Here is a 21,494-nt window from a genome sequence, read left to right on the forward strand (position 1 = left end):
TATGTCTATTAAATCCGATTCATTAAATAACGAAATATACTTCCTCCGTTGGAAGAAATTGCATATTTGGATAACTTTCCACTGTGGGAAGGCACTTTCCACCCCTGAGGTGGGTTGCTGTTCTTCATATGAGCCCATTTTCAGGAAAAATCAGCATTTCTTCATCCCTCAGGCACACAGCTCTTGCTGGCTGCTTTGGGGCCCCGTGGGCTTCCCAGTTAAGAGGTTGTCTCCCACTGCTGTGTCCACCCCTGCATCAGTTAAGTTTTCTGGACTGTGATTTAATTACTGATTCCCAGATATGCAGAATGGCTGATCCTCTTTAATGTCTCAGCTAAGCTTTGTAAATAAGGAATGATTCTGGCCAGGTAGACAGATTTCCTCTGATTACACACTGGGATAATAAAACCAGAAATTAGTGTGTTAGCTCAAAATCAGTTTTCAGCTGATGCTTACGACTGCTTTTATGCTTATTTTTTCTTTTGAAGGGAGAGTGTCCGAGTCCTATAGGGTAGGTTTGTACGCTGCTATGTGTAAATACTTCAGTACAGGGAAATTAAAATGCAGTGCTTTTCATAGTAGTTTAACTTGATTAGGACTTTAGTGGAACTGTTTCTACTAAGGTAAAGTAAATAATCTCCACTGAAATAAAAAAACTTAATTTAGGTGCTATTGAAAGCCTCATCCTGAGAGACTGCTGAGGACTTTAGATCAGATCTGAGGTCCATCCATCCTTATGCATGATCTATTCATAACGAATGAGCCCTTACAATGTATGTACAATCCAAATACAGAGTATACACTCAAAATTAGAAATTCACACACAAAAAAAGAGCTGATTGCCTAGAAACATGAATGGTTTTACCTCCTCCCTTAGGATTATAAAATGAAGCACCTCTGAAGTTACTGTGAAGCTCTTCGTTTTTATGGAGATTTTTTTTGAATTCTTAAACCTCAAATTTTAAATCCTCATTTAGACAAAAGCATAATTTTTCTTACTCTACCTCAGAACTCGCATGATAATATAATTCTTCCTCCCAACTACCTCTCAGAAATAAAACTCAAATTTATAAAATTTTTGGTGACATTAGTGGATTAGAGCAGAGTCCACACCCAAACCTGATATTCAAAATTCACTTCATTTCAAAAACTAATGACTTGTATGATTTATACCTTTGATTTGTACCTATGGCATCTGCTTAAGGTTGATCCACTATCTATTTACATTTTTTGAAGTTCCTAATTTTCACTTCTAACATTGTGCAGTTCTGCTGGTTGCTATGGGAAGGCGTAAGAGTATCATTGTACCTCCAAGTTTTTTGTGCTGTAATTTAGTTACGCAGATGTTCATTGTGTATGTGTAAAGTTTTAGTATAACGTAGTATTTCCTTGCAAATACTGCAAAGACGCGTAATGCGCTACCTTCATTCGAAGATACAACGTTAGCTCAAAAGAAAGAATTGACAGAAAAGGTTTCGGTCTACAACAGCAAAGAATTGTGTGGATTTTATTTGATTGGCAGCGCTACTTATTTTTGACAAATCCTTTTTGATGTGAGCTAATAAATATCGCAGCATTAAATCCTGGAGATTACTGGGTGTTTGGAGAGAATGTAAATTGTCTTCGCATTGTGCACTGTGTGCTCAAAGCAGTGCAGGACTACGGGAGGTACTGGAGGCAGTAAGGACTCTGATTAATTCACGCAGTGAGCATTGCAGACGCATCACTGGTGAGCTAACGGCGGGGCGCCCTTGCCTGTGTGCGAACGCGCACAGGGACTGCAGGGGTAGAAGTCAGCCCTGCCTCTCCGCCGGAGTCGTCGGTGCAATCCTACCAGATTCATAGGCATTATAACTGTGAAGATCATTAAAATGATGCCTAGGTATTGCTTTTAAAGATTTTTTGGATAAAATATATTTACTTGGCCATGAATTAGCTTCACAACACAACATTGCTCATAAATGTAGTTTTTACTTAAAACCGATTTAATATTGTTATTTTTCAAAGAAAGCCCTATATGTTTATATGTGTTAAAAGATGTTAGAAGTTATTCTTATGACCACGAACTTTTGATAAAGCAGAGTGATTTGCCTTTACCTTTCATGTTCTTAACGGTCACTGTAGATAACAGGACTACTTATCCTTCGTGATAGTAAAACTGTAATGTAGAGAAAATGAGAATTGTGGAAGGGAAAAGACAGAGTTATATGGTATCTGTAAAATGTGGAAAGGTAAAGATGAGAGGGAGAGGAGAGCTTTTAAAGAAATGGAGGTAATTTAAACTCTCTTTTATCAGTGTTAGGGGTAACAAAAACAAGAGGAAGTGTAGAATAACTGGGTAAATTGGAAAGGGAATTAGTTTTTAGTCACCTGCTACAGCAACTGCTTATACTTCCAGTTTTACCAAACAGGATAAGGAAAATGATTTTCCAAATGAATTGAACGTTAACGAGGATTTTAGTAATTTGAAGAGAAGTCTTAAAACAGTAGTGGCAAAGTTCAAAAGGTTTGCGCAGATACACCTGAAGATTGAATTTGGGTAATGTATTGTAGAGCAGCAAGTCAGATGGTGTGAATCCCAGAATTATTAACTACTGGAAGTAACTGCACCTCCGGTGGTCATTTTTAACGTCTCATTTGTGAATGACTGAGTAGACCAGGGTTGTGATTTTCCTCTTTCCTTCAGCGGGATGATTTCTTCTGCAGCACAATGACAAAATGAAAAACCTTCTGAGGACTTAAGAATTGAGACAAAAAAAGACTTAAAATACTGCCTGATTAATTTTATTCTATTGGTTTTATTCTTCTGAAACGGACAAGCGCTCAGTGTTCAAATAAAAATCTCACAGTACTCTGAAATACACTGCAAGGGTGTTGCTGTTCTCAGTCTCCCGAAAACTTCACTGATATTAAGATACTGTATAATTTTATTTTTCTTTCTAAGCTTACTAAGATTTTCTAATTACATTAATATGACTGTGCTAAATGCTGTGCTTTCATGAAGCTTTAGGCACCTAGATTTGCTAGTCTTACAAAATTTTGAATTTCTGAATTTCTGTGTTTTGTCTTCTAAGGTTTTTTTCCCCACAGAATTTTCCATTGCTTTAGTGTTACAAACCCATGGTACCGGCTTGAATATAGGCTTAGATGGAAAGCTGCCTACTGAGATAGAAGACTTGTAAGTAAAGGAAAAAAAAAAAAGTGTAAAATGCATTACATAGTCACATTTTAGGCACTTCTTCAGGTATAGATAATCATGGTGTTTCTGTAATGGAAAATTTCCATACTCGTTCTGAGTAATGTTTTATTTTCCTTTGACCTTGTGTCATCTGTATTACCTGGCGTATTAAACTGCAGTCAGGCTCAGAGCCCCTTATAAGTGATAAAATACCTCAGTTTTGGCAATTTTTGTGGGGTGATTTTGGTAGAAGGCAAAATAAACTGAGGGGGAAAAGAGCATAGCTGATTTTTTGGCTACTGATGATGCCTGTGTTTCTGCTTGAGTTAGCATAAGCAAAACGTTTTTTAGTGTCTTTTAGAATATGCCACTATTTACGGTACTTAATGAAGTTTTACCCGTCCTGTGATTATCAGTCTAAACTAGGTACAAAAATCAGTGTTGTAATCTCAGAAAACAGTGACCCATAAAAGATGTATGATTGAAAATCAGATATGTAATTGAAAATGTGATCGTTGTTTCTTTAAATACACATTCATGAGTTAGTGCCATCTGGCAATATCTAGATCTGCCCTGAATTTAGCTGTCATTAACTAGCTGATCATGTACAGGTATCAGGGTAGACGTGGGTCATGAAGATACCCTCCTCTGAGATGAGAGTGGCCTTATTATAATTTATTTTTCTCATAAGAAAGAGTCTTTTGGAAATGCTGTCACAGAGGAAGGAGTCGCTGGGGAGGTAGAGCCGTACCCAGTTGCTTGTGCTGTTCGAGCTGAGTGAATTTCCACTTGCTTTTCCTTGTGCCTCTCGGCTCCTATCTGACAGGGATTTTCAGAAGCTGTCTTCTACATTTGAGCCGCAATTAGCTGTACCGATGATTTCTTCCATTCATGTGCCTAATTACCTGATGGAGCCTGCAAATCAACTTGGCTGCAGTCAGAGCGCAAGTAATTGCACCTTCAATTTAGAGCAGAAGTGGAGGAGCAGGGAAGATGTGCAGCCGTAATGCCTGGTCATGAAGGAAACCGCCGAGTATTGTTTGTGGGCACTTCCTGATAAAGCAGCTGTAGTTAAGGCATTGATTTGATTCTTCTCCTTTGTCCTATAACAATAGCTTGACCTGTAATCTGAATCATATGTTTTTCTTTTCTTTGTAACCTTCGCATTAACGCAGTAATTACTGGGTGGCTGGCATATGACAGAACAAGAACGGGTCTCATTTTTTTTTTTAGAATTTATGCCCTTTTCTTGCTTGGTATGCTTAAATATTGAAGTTGCAGTCTTAAAATAAATTACCTGACAAAAGCACCGAGGGTTTCTTTCATTGCTTGCTTGCAGGGTTACCTAAATATGCAACTAATAAGCTCAGGGAATGCATAGAAAACGGAAAATAAAACATTCTTACTGCGATGTGTTGCAGTGTGTTGACTACTGACACAGCTAAATTCAGAGAGAGGAGGTCAAGGGGAAGGAGGTACATTTCTTGGTAGAGGCTGAGTGGTATATAGACAGCTTTTGGGCAGACTGCAATTTTTGATTGCCTCTGGAAGAATGAATATATGTATGTATAACGTATATATTTCTAGTAGCTTCATGTTTCAGAAGCTTACATGTACAACTACTGTTGATGCAGTCGTACTTTGCAAAACTTGTTCGTTATTCTCTTGAATCTTTTCAGATGTCTAGTTTTTTAATTCCGTTTCTCTATTCTTTCTTAAAAAACAATCTCGCTTTCTGCTTGTAGTAAGATATTAATACTCATCATAACTGCACAGGATAAAAATACTCAGGTGATAAAATTACCAAGTCCAAAGGTCCCAGTTCAATTTTGTTGCAAAATCCTGCTTGCCATATGCATTCAAAATTATTTCAATCATATGAAGTATTAAATAAAATAATGTATATATTCCACTCTCCTAGTGGAAATGTTGGAATAATTACCAACAACAACTGCTTTGCTCGGTCAAAAAATGACTGTTATAAAATTGCCCCAGCTTCCTACATTCCAACTGTGTTACATGCAGCCATTTTGATGTATTTTAATTAAGAATAACATCATCAATGTAGATATGTGGTTGTTATTATACTGGATGAGAAACTTCAAATACTTCTCCTGTAAGATGTATTGCCTCAATTTCTTTTGCTGCATCATGTTGAAACATCATGTGATTAAAATATCATGTTGTTTTGCAAATGAATCTCTTGTAGAGAGGTAGTCTTTATGAACCGATGGGATTAATACATTTATTTCCCTTTCAAATGTGTGATAAGCCATGCTTTTTGCCCTGAAGGACTTCTGTAGGAAACGTTGAAGGAAATAGGACTCCAGGTTACTGACTGATTTAATTCTAGAAGCTGATCCTTTTTACTGACGCTAGTTTTCATGGAAAAAAAGTCCACTGTGTATTATCCCCATTCACCCCCAAGAAAGTCTAGGGGAAAAGACCATGCACAGAAAAATGCCTTGGGCTGTTCTGTCGCTAAGAGGTATGATGGGGTTATTTGCAAGGCCTGCGGTGACCACTGCAGCCAGGGAAGGGGAATTTCAAGGTTCAAACTAGCTGGTCCATCAGACCAACTTGGATGAGAGTCAGTTTTGTCAGAGCCAGTTTCATTATTTTTTTTTTGTCCTTTCCCTGTTTTTTTTTTTTCTATCTTCCAGCTGCATCGGAGGGGAAGTTAGAAAGGATGACGTTCAGTCTCTGGGCTTTGTTTCCCCACTCAATGTGCTGCACAACAGCCGCTTCAGTAGTTGGTTTGTGTTTTCAATCTGATGTACCCAGCAGAGAGGCACTGGGATTTGGCTGCACATCTCCACAGTCTTTCACTTGAGGAGTTGCTTCCACCAAGGGCCCCTATGGCCAGAAATCATGGGTGCAGGGTGTAGCCCGCTGCTCGCTTTGTCATTTGGTGTGAGCTTCAAGGATCTTTGGGCTAGTTTTAATGTTATTCAAAATTTTGATCCCAGGGGACCAGCTAGAGCTGCCTAAAGTTGTAGCCTCATCAGTTGTAATGTAGCTGCTCCCAGAAAATTTAATAAATTGTTTACGCAAAGGAGACAAGGATATAAAGGATTATTCAGTTATTCAAGAGGGGATAAGGAGCTTGCGGTACTGTGAGCTGTTGAAAACAGGAAGAAAGCCCACAGGTGTAGAATCAACAGAAAATGTGAGGAAGGACGTTTTCCTGCAAAAGTCGGATATTAACTACACCAGTACCTTTGATACCATTCCCTTTTCGTGAAGCAGATAAAAAGTAATTCTTGACAAGTTTCCACAAATTTGAAAAGACATTTGTTAATCATTGCCACTTATCTGTGAAGAAATCCACACTTAGTTCTGTGGGTGGTTGGTTTGTTTTGGTTCATTTTTTTTTCCTGTCTCTGCACTGAAAGTTGTTTGTATTTTATGAACATTCAAGATCAGCTATGAACCCATTTTTGCATGGCATGAATCTGGAAAAACTCTCCTTTTGTAGCTTATTAAGTTATTTAGATTAGTTGTCTATATAGGTCTGGATTCTAACTTCTATTACCTTGTTTTTGAGGACAGACTGAATATGTTCATTCAGTCTCATTGAAAAATAAGCAACTCCCAGCAAATATTTAGGAAAAAGGAAAATAAAGGCTGATGCTTCTTTAATTATTAATGTGGAGAATCATGGAGTATTCCAAGAATCCGTTACAGTACATCTACAGTAAACCTACAGTACATCTCTGTAAGTATATATAAGAAAGCCGCGGTATTATAGCCTGTTTTGTAGCCCAACACCTTCATTTGAGTCAAATATTGTCCACTGCCTCCAGACATTTCAGTGGGAGTTGTTGAAATGGATCTGAAGGAATTATTTGGCTCTTATATTAAAGCTCAGAGCCAAGGAGAGATTTTGAACTGAGTATCTGTTGTGAGTACTGTATCTGTAGGCAGCAAATTACCTTCAGTGCATTAATGGAAAAATTCAATGACAAGGCTGTTTTGAACTTTTCATCCAATTTAGTGTAACAGCTCTGCCAACGGCCTGGTACCCACCTTTACGTCAGTCAGATCGCTGTCTACTTTCTCTAGCTTTGTTTAACTGACTTCTAATTATAACTCAAAATGGCAAGAAACCAAAAAGAAATAGATAATATGTATTCTCAAAAAAAAAGTCATTCTTGCCTTATTTGTCATGAGAATCAGCTAGGAAGAAGACATTCAAGGCCAGGCTTGATGAGGCTCTGAGCAACCTGATCTAGTTGAAGAAGTCCCTGCTTACTGCAGGGGGGGTGGACTAGATGACCTTTAAAGGTCCCTTCCAACCTAAGAGATTCTAAGATTCTAAGACGTTACTCTGGAGAAGATGAAAGGTGCCATTCATTTCTTGCTTGAAGCCAAAACTCCTACTTTAGATGGATTTCTGCCAAAATTTCTAAGATATTCAATGATATGCTCTTGCTTTTATTAGTACAAATATTAAAGCATGCATGGAGTGCATGACAGTATCGTTGCTTTTCAGGGCACTGTTATTCTCATGTTAAGAGTAGAACAGAGCCCCTAAGAATATTCTTTGTTTAGTACTGCCCAGTATCCCTTTTAATCACGGTGCTCTTCTGTTACATTGACTTTCCAAAAATACACTAAACCTGATTTCTCTGATTTCTGTTGTTTGCTGTTTGTCATGCCCATGCGGTAACCACTATGCAGGAACGTGTCTCAGAAATGGTTTTGTTCTGGCAGTGATTGCACCTGCATGGATCAGTAAGAAATGAATGTACTACAATATAGGTAACTTTGCTTAAAAAGCTCTGTACACTTTAGAGAAAGCTGTGATTGCTACAGCAATTACTAATGCCATGTTTGTCTTGCCTGTTCTAATCATCTACATTTTTTCCTTCCCAAAAATGTGGTAAAACACAAGTGGGATATTACTTTCCATATTTCCATATTTCCATACCATATAAAAGGTTCATTTGAGTTGTTTCTCAGATTGTCCAAGCTTTGCTAGAGCAGACCTTAATGTATCTACTCATTTCTTTGGCTTTCAATAAAAACAGCACACGGAAAAGCTTGCCAACAGGAGCATCTTGACTCTTAATCCACTCTGTTTCAGAGAGACTGCAGTTTCCTGCTATACTGAGGGTGGTACAAAGTGATCTCATTGAAAGGAAATAAAAGATAATGTGGCAATCATTAAATGTAGATGGCAGAGAGTGTTGTGAGAAGAGGGCATATGAGCCTGTTGTGGGTTGACCCATCCAGCAGCCGGGTACCGCACAGCGGCTTGCTCATTCCCCCCGCAGTCAGACTGGGGAGTGGATAGGAAGAGCAAAAGTGGTCAAGATGAAGACAGTTTGATAAGTGGAGGAAAGAAGTAACAAAACAAGTGATGCAAAGGCCATCATTCACCACCTCCCACAAGCAGACCCAGGCCCAGCCAGTCTCTGAGCAGTGGCCACTTGGAAGACAACCCCTGGTCAACCTCTACCCCCAGCTTGATTGCCGAGCATGGCATTACATGGTATGGAGTATCTCTTTGGCCAGTTTGTTTCACCTGACCCAACTTCTGTCCTACACGACCCCAGCCTACCTATTGTGGGGTTAAAAAAAAAACAGAGAGAAAGCCTTGACACCGTGCAAGTGCTGTTCAGCAATATCCAAACTGTTGGTTTGCTATCAACACCGGCTTAGCCGCAGATCCGTATGGTAGCCACACGGCACCATATGGGCTTCTGTGGAGAAAGTTAACTCCATCGCAGCCAGACTCGCTACAGTATGCTGGTCTGAAAATCCCCCTCCATGCATTACCAAGCTGGCAGCAGAGGAGAACCTCGCAGGATCACCGTTTAACACTTCGAAATCTTTCAACTGAAGCAGATGAGATCTGAATCAATACTGAGAGAAAAATCACGTGGGTAGTTGGAAAATGTGTTGATGAAACAAATCTCAAAACCTGAAGTGATGGACTATTTTAACTTATTCTAGTTGAGCCAAAAATAATGTTTTAAAGATCTTAATGTTTTTTTCCTACTTCCTTTAATGAAGCTTGCCTTAGGCTAGGTGCTGATGGGCATTCCCACGTGGCAGAACTGTCTTAACATCTAGAGAAGAGAGTGCTCTGTCCTACCAAGAGGCATTCCCATTTTCCTTAAATTAGTTGAGAGCTACTAAATTATTGGGTGGCTCACATTTCCCCATGAAACATAATGGATAAAGGGCCTTTGAAGTGTTTTATGTACGTAGGGTTAGCTATTAAGGTAAGAAGAGTTTGCAGAGGAAAAAAAAAAGCTGGATTTTTACATTATCTTGAAGGACACTGTTGAAATCAATGAATCCTGTAAAACAGCCAAGAAATTCCTGATATTTTTTTCTTCTCCTACTGCATTTGCTTTTTAATTGAGTGGAGTATATGTAAGGAGGTGATTTGCTGACCCATAGTCTTTCTAGAAATGCTTTTTTATAAACTCTCTGTGTGTGTATGTGTGCGTGAAAAATGTAATGTCGTTAGTGCTGTGAGGACTTGCATTGTTTTTAAGTGAACTGTGATCTTGATTACACTGGTTTATTGTATGTATTATCTCTATATAACACAGTATATAGTGTCCCATCTACAAATTTCCTGATCATCTGTCTGGTCTTTTTCCCCTAACAAAATGTAGGAGAAAAACATATCTTTATTTCTGATGAATTATAGTATTCCTCTGCTTTAAATAAAATTCCACTTTTCAGACAAGCAGGTAACTTAATTATGAAGAGGACTGTGAAAAACTAAACGATAAATTCCTAATCAGAGCCAGGTGATAACGGCCAAATAATTTTGTTTGTTACAGTTTTGTTCACAAATATTTACATAAACAGATGCTGGTTTACCATTCTCATATGACCTTGGGAAACTCATCTGACTTTCTGCTACCTTAGATCCCCCCAAACGCAGAGAGATTACAGTGTTCCCTTTCCTGGTACTGACGCTCTTTGGCTTATTTACATTTTAATTTATTTATAGGAATTTTGCCCTGAATAATATTTAGCTGTATATATATTCGGTGATACGTGTATATGTGTACATATATATGTGCACGCAAAGGCTTATTAAGGCACGTTTGGATTTAAATTACTTATTTTATTTGCAAGTAACTGTGTAAATCTGTAAATCTGTGTAAATCTGAAAACAAATAGAAAAATATTGCTGTAAATTTGCAAAATAACCTTTACAAATTTGTTCCATATTTTGACAACTCCTGATTTAATAATGCTGATCCAGAAAAAAAAATAAAAATGTGTCAAATCCATTCTCCAGGACTCTTAAATGGCATAAAATGAAGCATGCGTACAAGTACCTGAACAATAAGAAACTCCAAAAGGCGATTTTGGTTCTTCTAATCTAACAGTTGTCTTACTTTAAAGTTATGCTACAGTGCAATGCTTGGTGTTATTCCACTAAATATAGGGGCACTGTATTCAATTTAAATTGTAAAATTATGTGGCGTAAACCTGAATTTGCCTTATGTGAGGTTACTGCAGTATGGTAACCTTTCCTGTTTTTCTAACCTTCAGTGATGTGTAATGTTATGTTGTCAAAAAAATCCACTCATTAATGCCAAAATTGACTATGTCAGTTTAAAAGTCATCTGTTACAGGACCTTGTAAATATATTGAGAAATGAAAATACATTTAAAAGCTTTTTTCTTTTAAAGAAAATCAGGCAAAGTATAATTTAGTTTCTGAGTAATGAAAAGGACAAATTCTAGCAAACAACTTTGTTGTATCTGTAGAAAGATCTGTAGGTATGCATCATGTATAGCCTGTGTTCCTCCATTTTTGTATGCCTTTTTTTGAGAGAAATTATTTTACTTGATTGGGTGATTTTTCTTCAATGTAATAAGAATGGAAGAAATATGTGACGTTTCATTAAAGTTTGGATCAATAGGAATTTGTAAAAATACCTTTTTGGCCATAAATGACTCTGCCAGTATTCATATAGGTGCCTTCCTTTATATCATAGTAACCTGCGATAAAATCATGTTTGTGCCTGCTGCTTTGCCGTCTTTTTCTGTCCTTGGCATTACTTGTTTTAGTAAAATACATTAAGAATTATCTTCAATTATGGCAAATGAATTGTTGATTTCCGCTAGATACTAATGATGCATGGGCTCACTGGAAATGAGCTGCTTGCTTGATTTCCGCGTAATCTTGCAGGCAGTCTTCAAGATACAGAGATAGATTTTCATATTCAGGCAAAAATCTCATTAGCTTCAAGATGAGACTTGTGTGAGGAAGTGAAGATGTAGCACAGTGTGAATATTGGAGCTTTGGTCTGATGAGGACACCGGGAACATAATCTGGAGTCACAGCAGGGCTAGGAGCGAGCCTCAGACCCTCAAAAGGGTGACACCTCTTGACAACCAACTTTTGAGAGGTGAGGTTTGCAGGGGAGATTGGGTGAGTGTTGCAGATAGACATCTTTAATAAAGCAGGTGTTCTCTAGCTGTTCTACTTAGGAACTTGCAGAAACCCCTGTAGGTGGCTATCTGTAGCCTCCATGTACATAAGTACTTTTGAGTCTCAAGATACTTACTGACAGCTGGCCAGAACATCGTTATTCTCCTTAATTCTCCAAGTATTTCTGCTGGACTGGAAAAAGAGTACGGTATTTTTACTCCTGCAACTTTGTTAGAAACAAACTCTAAAAGATTGTGAACGCAGGGTGAAAAGGGACAGCAACTTCGAAATGCTGAGTCTGAATGAAGTTGCCTCTGATGCTGCAACAACTCTACGTGGCGTCACACCACTTGGTAGAAGTGTGTTACATCCAACTCAGCTCCCAAAAGCCAGAGGAATTCCCTGGCCTGCTGTAGCTTGTCTCTACATCATGCCTGGTTTTTATTTCAAATATGAACCAGTTTTGTCATCCATTGTTATTTTATCTAAAGCTCCCTCTGCCCCAGCGACTCAACAGTCCTTATGGCAGTATTTTCCATCACCTGCATTTTACCTATTTTTTTAATATTGTGCACCATGACAGTTTGGTTTTTCCCCCTTGCTTTTCTGTGCTGCAAATGTGAATACTCTTGTGTTCATAAAAAAAAGTGGATGGCCACAAATTTTAACTTGTGCATGTGCCATGCTGTTTTGATCAGTTGTCCTGATCCCATTTTTCTCCCTGCATTTGTATTTATTGCATGCATAAGTGATGACCAAAACTTTAAACTCATCTACTGTGATTAGACCTTGAACAGGGATTTCAGTAGAATGTTTTAGAAGTTAAGCTTTTACTTGTTTGTCTAGTGTAATAGCTAGCTCGTTGTGTTTGAGTAAATGTTACAAAGTACACCGCAAAATGAGATGGAAGATGTGAAATGTATTCTTAATGCTGGCCGTAATGCATTAAATAGATTCCATAAATGTTTCTGACCTTTTTTTGAGCAGTCAGAACTAAGGATGTTGATGAAGCTCTTCCAGATACCAAAATTTACCAAAATTCAGTTTGTGAATGGGCATTTGCAGGTCCAGGAGAAAAACATCTCTGCTTAGAACAAAAACGATCAATGCTGAAAAAAGGAAAAAATGTTTTGCAAGGTTAAGAAAATGCATAACCAGTGTGGGTGATTAACACTTTTCAGAATGACTTACGTGTGCATGTTTATTCTTTTCGTTCATTTTTACTGAGACAGGGTGGGTTTTGTTTTGTTTTAGTTGTTTTGGATTGGGCTGGGTTTTTTTTTCAGTTTGGCTCTGCAAAAGGAGGGGTCTCTCTTACCAGTGCAGCCCAGAGAAATAAAAATATGAAGACAGATGGTTCCCATATCCAAATCCCGCACCTGTTCTAAGCAGGGTAATTGCTAACAAGCTGCTCTCTTTTTAAAATGCCCGTTATCCACAAAGCTGACGGAGAGTTGTGCATTCCTGTGAAAGTGGCATTTTACAATGACTCTGAAAAGAAGCGCCAACATTTTGATGAATAAAGATATTGACCAGGGAAAGTAATTGTATGACCATAATCATTCAGATAAGAACTGGAGCAATAGGATCTTATAATGCGGCAAATTGTAAAGGGAGCATGAGGGATGAAAACGATAGGTACTTATGCAAATGGATTATAACTGTCCTGTGCTACTTTGCGGATCTGTCTTTTAGTCTCTCTTGATATCCAGGCCATGGGATTACTCAAAAACAGCTGGGAAGGAATGGATGCAATCATTTCATCACAAATTCTAAATACTTCCTGTGGTAATTTTCCTGCAAATTGTACACCGCAAAATCAAGGCAGGTAATATTAAATATCAGTTGCAGGACGAGCTATATAAAGAACTCTGGAACGACTGCAATCTTTTTATTATAAGTATCCCGGGTCCGTCTTATAAAACACCTGAGATACAACCTGAAGCTGTTTGTCTTTTTACGTTTATCACCTTTTCTTCATGTTTGGGTAATGCAAATGCATAGTGTTTAATGAAGTAGATTCTGGAGGAGTCAATAAGTGATAGTGTCGTGATTACATCTAAACTACAGAGTAAGATTCATTCTCATTCCTACTGCAAAGCAATTACATTTACTTTTCCTACTCTAATGCGCTTTTCCCCTGAAATTCTTGCCAAAATAAGAGAAGACGGTGATTCTTCTTAGAGCTTTCCTCTGTAGGCTTTGTCCTGGTGACACTACAGGAGTTTAAGTAAAAATAATAATAATAAACAAAGACAAAAGAAAGAAGACGATTCATTCAAGGCTTCAGAAGATGCTCTGCTGGCAGAAACTGCTACATCCTGTGGCTCCTCTAAGAAAGATCCTTCGTCTGCCCTTAGTGCCCCAACACAAAACCAGGCAACCACCAGTCGCTGCTGCAGCGCAGTGCTGCTGAGTTTCCTGTTTCAAATACCCACAGGCTGGGGGTAAACACCAATGTGCATCTGCACGCTTGTACTATTGAGCATGTCGACCTGGTAAAGTTCACTCCAGACTGCAGAAATAACGGCAGAATCTCCGCTTTAGCTTTGAGCAGTATCCAGCCGCACCCAGTGGAAATCGTTAAAACTGGTGGAATTCTTGTTCTTAATTTTGGTAGATAAATGCATATTTTCTATATTTGGGTCATCGCACCATTTCTCAGCAAGGTCGATTGCAGCACGGGCAGGTAGTTCTATGAGAAAAAGCAGTTTAGCGAAACGCCAGCTCTCAGGGTTAACGTGTCTCTAAGTTTGTTTTTCGTTTCTACTCCCAAAGGGGATGCTGCATTTTAACTAACCTGCCCCTTCTGGAAAAGCCTGGCAGAGGCTTCAGCCAGTGCCCTTCAGTGTGCCTGCTTGTACCTGGCAGTTCCCTACTGCTTCTGTCATTATTTCCATCGTAGAAATTGTACTGTGGTTTACATAAATAGTTTTCCAAGAAATCAGGAAAATGCTATTAAGATAATTCAAAAACCTGACTTATTAATGTAGCATTTTACGGAAATATTTGCTGACCTTTTGTTGTCTCCTTAATTGTACATGCTTGCTAGAAAAATTATGTCATAAAGGCTTTTTATCCTCATTGATTAACAATAAAGCTGTGCAACTCAATAAGCTTTAGGAAGGAAGCTGTGATTTTTTTTCTGGTTATGGTGCTTACAAGAAAGATTGCAAGTTTATTCAGGTAAAAATACAGAAATATTTGAGGTATTTGTTTTTAAGGTACCGTATCTATTAATTTAAGTGATTGTTTTTCCCAAATCGATATTCCCAATACTATTTAAAAAGAAACAGCACTCTTAAATTATAAGCACTTGCATTTCTGTGTCAAGGCATAAAAAATATTTCTATATGAAATAAATCAAATGTAAATTAGTTTCATGTTGTTATTTCTATTGTAATAGGAACTTGGGTTATATCTTCTTGTTACATTCAGGTGTAACACAGCCATTATGGAAGTAATTTTGTAGGTTTTTTTTTCAATATGAAACATCCATGTCAGACTCTGTATTCCGTCCAAAAACAGAGAACAACTCAGAACTGCTGGATGAGGTTACATGCTGTAGATTTTGAAATTCAAAGCTATGTCCTGCTAGTACTTAAAAGATTTTTATGCTTGTAGTGAATCAGTTCATCATCAGTCAGTAAATTGTGTTTGGAGAGGGAGTATATATTTAGAAAACAGCCTAGAAAAGGAGAGAGAAAAATGCTTCAGTGTATTTGATTTATATTTGCTTTGTGTATTTGCTGGATATAGTTTTTCAGCATTTCCCTCTGAAATATCTCATTTTACAGTGGCGAGTGGGATTTAGCATAGAGGGATGCTGAAGGGTTGAAATGACTCATGCTGTCCTTCGACAACCTCAGCCTGTCATCCCTCTCACATCTCTGCAGATTTTTGTTTTGGCCTTTTTTTTTGGTTACTATTGCAAAATTTTTCTGTGATCACTTAATTACACTATTTGCAAGCTCTGTAATACCTGTTTTTGTAAAACCAGTCTGACAGCAAGTTACAGCTTTTTTTTTTAGGGGTCTTTTCAACAGAGATTAAATGGAGACAATCACAGAGCAGAAAGGTCAGGCTCTTAGTCTAGAACCTCCCTTCAGTTGCGTACGTTGAGTTCACGTATGATGGTAGTGATTAAAAGCTCATGGTAAAATGAGGTCTTTAGCATTTGGCAGGAATAGGCCAAAAGTATCACATTGTGTAACACTGGTGTACAGTTTGTTGGGTATGTATGGGTATGTGGCTTTTTCTCTTTGTTGCTGTGTGTTAGTAAGATATTACTCAATCATAAATTACATTCAGAAATATATATTACTTAAGGACCGTTTTTGGCAACAGTACAATTAAACGGTTTGTGAAAAAGGTACTTTAAATAATGAGAATACTTGCAATTGTATTATGCTTTGAGCAGCCATTTTCTGATTCATTAGAGTTAGATTGTAAAATCTATATTAATATTACAGATAGTATTATATATAAAACACCATCTTCAAAAGTTGATATTTTTTCAAACTGCTTTAATAGAAGAGCCTATTTAGAAGATTAGATCCTTAAATCTCCATCTGCCTGTTCATTGTTGTTATGTGCCAGTTAGCAGTTAGTTATGGGGAAACTATATGATGTCAAAAGCTTTTCATTGTGTGGCTCTCTGATGTTTCCTCTTGAATGCCTCTATGTTCTTGTCATACTCAAAAGTGACAGCTTCTGTCTTGCCAATGATACATGGTCTAAAAATCTGTTTTACTGCCTTTTGCTTATGACCATTTTGAAAAGCAGTGCAAGGCTAAAAATATTTTATTGTTGAAGAACAGCAGCTTACTCTATTTTAAAACTTTGTAGATGATAGTCCAAGAGTTGCATTGGTTAACATCAAGAAAGTTGATTTGAGATGTGCATGATACTAGTTGTACTATGAATTAACCTTATTATAGTATTTTTTCTAATATATCATTAAATCTTTTCTGTTAGCGTACATTAACTTCACAAATTTCTTACCACAATGTTGCCACTCAATATCAAAACATCCTCATGACTTTTTAATGATTTCTAATGTAATGATTTGGAGCAACTCATAAATTTTACCAAATTATTAAAACCAAGTACTTTGTTCTTAGTCAGAAATAAGTCCTTTTTATGCCAGTCTCCCAAGACTTTCAACTAGCTGGAAGCCCCCTTCTTTCTTACTGTGGGTATCAGTAAGCTTTGTATGTTCAATACTAGATTCATACATTTGATGCTCTCCTTGCAAAAACGTGCATAAGTATTTAAAATGGAGCTCTATTTTTAGAAACTGAACAATACTCATGTCTGCAGAGAAAAACCTCCTGAATAATGAGGACTTGGTACATTTTTTTTAGAGGCTTTGGTACAGAAAATATTCATCAAGTTGCCCAGCTTCAGTCGTTTTAAGTGAATCCTTTGGAATAGGGTTTCATGATTCTCTGAGGGTAACTACTGTTTTTTCACCGCCGCTTGTTGGTATAAGCTACTAGTTCTTCTGTTGTTACAATTGGAAAATTCTTGTAAAGAATAAGGCTTATACTGTTACGTTTTGAATAAATTCATATTTTCTAGGCTGTGCTATTAACATTAAAATAATAGCTTAGATCTGAGTTTACATGCAGGACATAAAAGTTCGGTATTCCTGTGAAAAGGCTGGCTATCTTTGCCACATCAGCATGGCCAGGACCGTCCAGAAAGGAGTGAACAATGCAATCCTCATATCCTAGGAACACCAAAGGGCTTGTGAAGCCATCATGGAGGCCTGGAAGATCAACCAACTTTAAGGCTAGTCAGGAAGTTGCTGTGGTAATTAGTATTTAATGGGGTGGGAGTGAATCGGAAGGAGCCAAAGAAAGCAAGAGGAGCAGGCAGGTTTACAAGGGTTGGGAAACAGGCAATGGAATGGGGAAAGGAGATGGATGCCAGGAGCTCCTACTTACACTGTTTTTACCCCCTGCCTGTGGAAGACAGGAGTACTGAACTTTAGTTAAAAAAAAAATGCAGTCATCAAAGATGTGTTGTTGGTTATGGTAATGAGCCTTCTCCTGCATGGCGATCCCCAGGAAAGCCTCACAGTCTGAGGGGTACACCCGCTAACACTGTGCTGCAAATGTCCCCAATAATTTCCTTCAGTGTGCCATAATTGAACATCATCCATTATCTGCTATTCAAGGCAGATAATGTATCAACACCAAACAGGATATTTGTGTAATAATAAAGGAGTATGATTACTGTTACAGCCACCAGGAGGGAAGAGCTGAGAGCAGCCCAGGCTGTCTGGCAGCCATTTACTACTAGGCCTGAGTTGGCTTCAGCTGTGGGGAGGGGACAGCGAATGCCTGTCAGGTGAGGGAGCTGATCCCGTGAAGACCAGCTGTGGTGTAGTGTTTACGCTGAGGAGACAAAATGGCTGCTTTTTTTCTCTGGTGAGGCTACCGATCTCTTAAGAGGAGCAAGCTCAGCCAGGCCCAGGCCAGTGAGGAGGATGGGGCCCCATGGGTGGCAGCCATGTCGGGGTGGCAGGGGGCTCCTCGCTGGGAGCTGCGATGGGCTGAGGGCTCCCGTGAGACTTCCCCTGTGAGATTGCTTAGAGACTGTGTAGGGGAATTCCTCTCCTGGAAATGAGACCCAGGAGAGAAACTCTCTTTTACAGGTAGAAATGAACAGATGAAAAAAATAATTAGACCCTGTTAGCGTCATTAGAGGTGCTGTTGTGGGTGGTGTATGGCGGAGAGGTGGGTACAACAACCAAGTAGGCACAAGAACCTTGTCAGTTTCTGTTGTGAAAACATCCTTATTTCTCACTCATTCATAATTCAGAAAATGAAAATGAATTAATATGTATGTGAAAAAGTATTTATATGCCTTTGGAAGCTTATAAAATATAGCAGGAGGTGCCTTCCTGTGCCATAGTCCTCCCCACAGAATGAGATGGCTGAGTTGCCCCCATCCCTCTGCCCTTTTGTCCAGCTGAGAGGTGAAAGATAAAAGAATATCCTTCCTGTGCACCTGCAAGATTAAGAAACCCAGGATCGCAAATCAAATAGGAGAGACTCCAAGTAATCTCTCGTGTTTCGTGGCAGTCACTCCCCGTGCGTTCAGCGGAGCGGCAGCCTTGCAGGGCTGTGCTGGCAGCAGGTCCTGAGGAGAGGCTTTTACGTGGTATTGTTTTCCAGGGCAAGTGTGGGCTAAATCCCATATTTTTTACCCCACCTGGCATTTAGTTGGAGCTTAGTGGAAGTTTGTGCAGGCCATGAAACACATGTGTAATGTAACATAACTTTGTAAGCAGCCTGAAGGGAGATCTTCTCAGAAGTTTTTCCCAGGTTTCTTTTCACAGAGTCTTACCACAGTAATTTAATTTGAGATAGTAAAGGCATGGGTAATTGTGGCAAAGAAACATTCAAGCATGCCTGCTAGAGACAGAAAAAATATTGTTTTCTGTGAGAGAGGGTTAGGATTGTATGAAGCAATTGTCATACTATTATTGTCATTCTGTTGTTAGATGTTTACATGTTGTTTGGACTCAAACTGTACCGTGAACACAGGTAATGCATTGCTACAACTGACAAACCTGAAGGGCATCTGGCTGGAGTTAATAGGAGTTAAACATGTAACCACAAAGAATGTAGTTTTAAGTGTACTAGTAGTTACAGAAGCATTCATTTAACGTTTGTTGTAAGCTACTGTTGTTTTTTTATGAGTAATAGGGGAGCAGTTTACAATGGAACTACTGTATAGAGAAGAGTTGTGTAGTTTCGGATGGAATACTTGGAGCCTCAGGCAGTTTTGTAAATGTTTTCTATTACAAATAAGTTTAATAGTGTACATTAAAAAGGATGTGTATTTAAACCTTTATGGTCCATACCAGGTTAGGTAGAATTACAGTAAATTGCTACATTTCATTTCCGTAATTATCTTATAAACTGCTAGTTGATATTGTCCTGGAGTTTATGTTCAGCACATTTGAACACCAGTTGTATTTTGGACAGCTTGTATAAGCTCATTTGATTGTCACTTAGGGGTATGAAATTACATATATATATTTAAAAAAAGAAAGATATCTATTAAAAAAGCTTGAGAGTTACACACCTTTGGATGACTGTGTGTACTATTGAGAGGGGAGGGATCATGATCACCTCCCATGCTGTGATTATGAGTATTCACAGAGCAATGTTCCTATTGCTAATAGTTCTAGAAGTATATGATTATGAAACATGGTCTCTTCCTTTTATTTCATTTTTTTCCATTCCTGTAGGAACTTGGAAGTAACAGCCCTCCGCAGAGGAACTGGAAGGGAATTGCTATTGCGCTGCTGGTGATTCTAGTTGTTTGTTCACTCATCACTATGTCTGTCATTCTTTTAACCCCAGGTAACCTACTTCTTTATTTTATCTTTCTGAAGGTGTATGATTCATAATGCAGTCATTAAAATGACATATAAATGTTAAAGTATCGTTTGCCCTTAAGCATTTTTATCTTCTGGCAACAATAAATTTGGCGCCTGTAGGGACTCCAGAGTTAGTGGAGGCCTTGGGGAGCAGAAGCGTTTGGCTTTGGCAGTAGGTCCTTAGGATTGTTACAAGAAATTCTCATTAGCCTCAGCAGCTGTGAGCTGACTTTAAGGTTTTGTCAGTCATGTAATTTCAGATTCACAGATGAGCTAAGAGAAAGCTGTATGTCTTGCAAGACTAATACTGAGAATGAAACTTCTCACAGAACAAGAAGCATGCATCTTTCATATGTACATGCACATGCACAAACTTCTTCCCTTTCACTCAAAAACAAAGAGAGGGGAAATTACTTAACGGTTCAGTTACAAAAAAAAAGTGGGGGGGAGGGAAGTAGTAGACAAAAAAAGCAGTTGAACGTATAAAATAATTATGCTTAATTATTTTTTTTTTGTGTTCTAATTTGATCTGAATTATTTTGCTAAAGATTTTCTTTTTACTGCTGGGGCAGCAACCATTTAACTATGTCTAGGAGCCTAAGAGAAGGAAACTGTACAGGTTTTAAAGGAAAAAATATCTTTGAATTCTTTTTGTCAGATTTAAATTTATAGTGTAAAATACCTGATTTGGATGGCACGCCTAGATAATAAATATTGGTTTGCAAATGTTCTGCCATGCAAGTGCCCAGTTCGTGTAAACAAAAAGGTTAATGAAATGCTTTTTAGTTAAATAATGGTTCCAGACAATTTGGCCACGGATGAAATCATCAAGGGAAGCTGCGTGGGTCTGTGCATGAGCAAGTACAGTAGTAGACTGCTGCTGCTTGAAAGAAAGGTGGTGAGACTGGATGGAAGAGGGTCAAAAAGCTTTTCTTGTCAGAGGGAACAAGACAGCTGGGGAGAGTAGGTAGGAATACTACGTACTATTCTCCTTCCTCTGATTTGTATAAATGTTTACTACGTATTCATGGTGCTATCCAAGGAATGATAAAAAACTACTGTTTGCTTATTTCACTTAGAACATTTTGAGAAAAATAAAAGCAAAGTTGTGCTGCTGTAGTCTCAGTGTATAGGATTTTCTTCAGGGAATAATAAAAAACAGACATTGAGGGCAAATGGTGGTTTATCTTGGTACGCGGTAAGACAGAAGACTGGTTTTCTTTTCAAGGAGAGAAAGGTTTTGTTTAAGGCTTGTAAAATCTCAAAAGTGTTATGCTGGAATTCACAATAATAAACGTCAGTTCTGGCTCTTATATCTATATAGATTATTAATGTAAAAATGTAAATTGAAGTCTTTGAAGGCACTTGTGGAAAAAAGAATAAACAACCTAGGGAAATGTTAATTTTTTTAAAAAATATGTTAAAAAAGCTCAGTGAATTACATCTCTGAGGCTGTTTCAAAATCCAGAGAGCTTGCTTGAAAACTTGATGTAAGCTGGG

The 21,494-nt window shown here is 38.2% G+C and overlaps 1 protein-coding gene across 2 annotated transcripts in view; it reads left to right on the forward strand.

The window, feature by feature from the left end:
• The window catches only part of DPP10 (dipeptidyl peptidase like 10), a 544,973-nt gene that overhangs the window by 293,634 nt on the left and 229,845 nt on the right, over positions 1 to 21,494 (forward strand). For both annotated transcript variants that reach the window (XM_063341611.1, XM_063341610.1), the window contains exon 2: positions 19,863 to 19,977. In XM_063341611.1, the coding sequence (XP_063197681.1) occupies positions 19,863 to 19,977 (115 nt within the window). The remainder of the gene's footprint in view (positions 1 to 19,862; positions 19,978 to 21,494) is intronic.

Source organism: Chroicocephalus ridibundus, chromosome 7 (assembly GCF_963924245.1).
Source record: "Chroicocephalus ridibundus chromosome 7, bChrRid1.1, whole genome shotgun sequence".
Taxonomy (NCBI): Eukaryota; Metazoa; Chordata; class Aves; order Charadriiformes; family Laridae; genus Chroicocephalus; species Chroicocephalus ridibundus.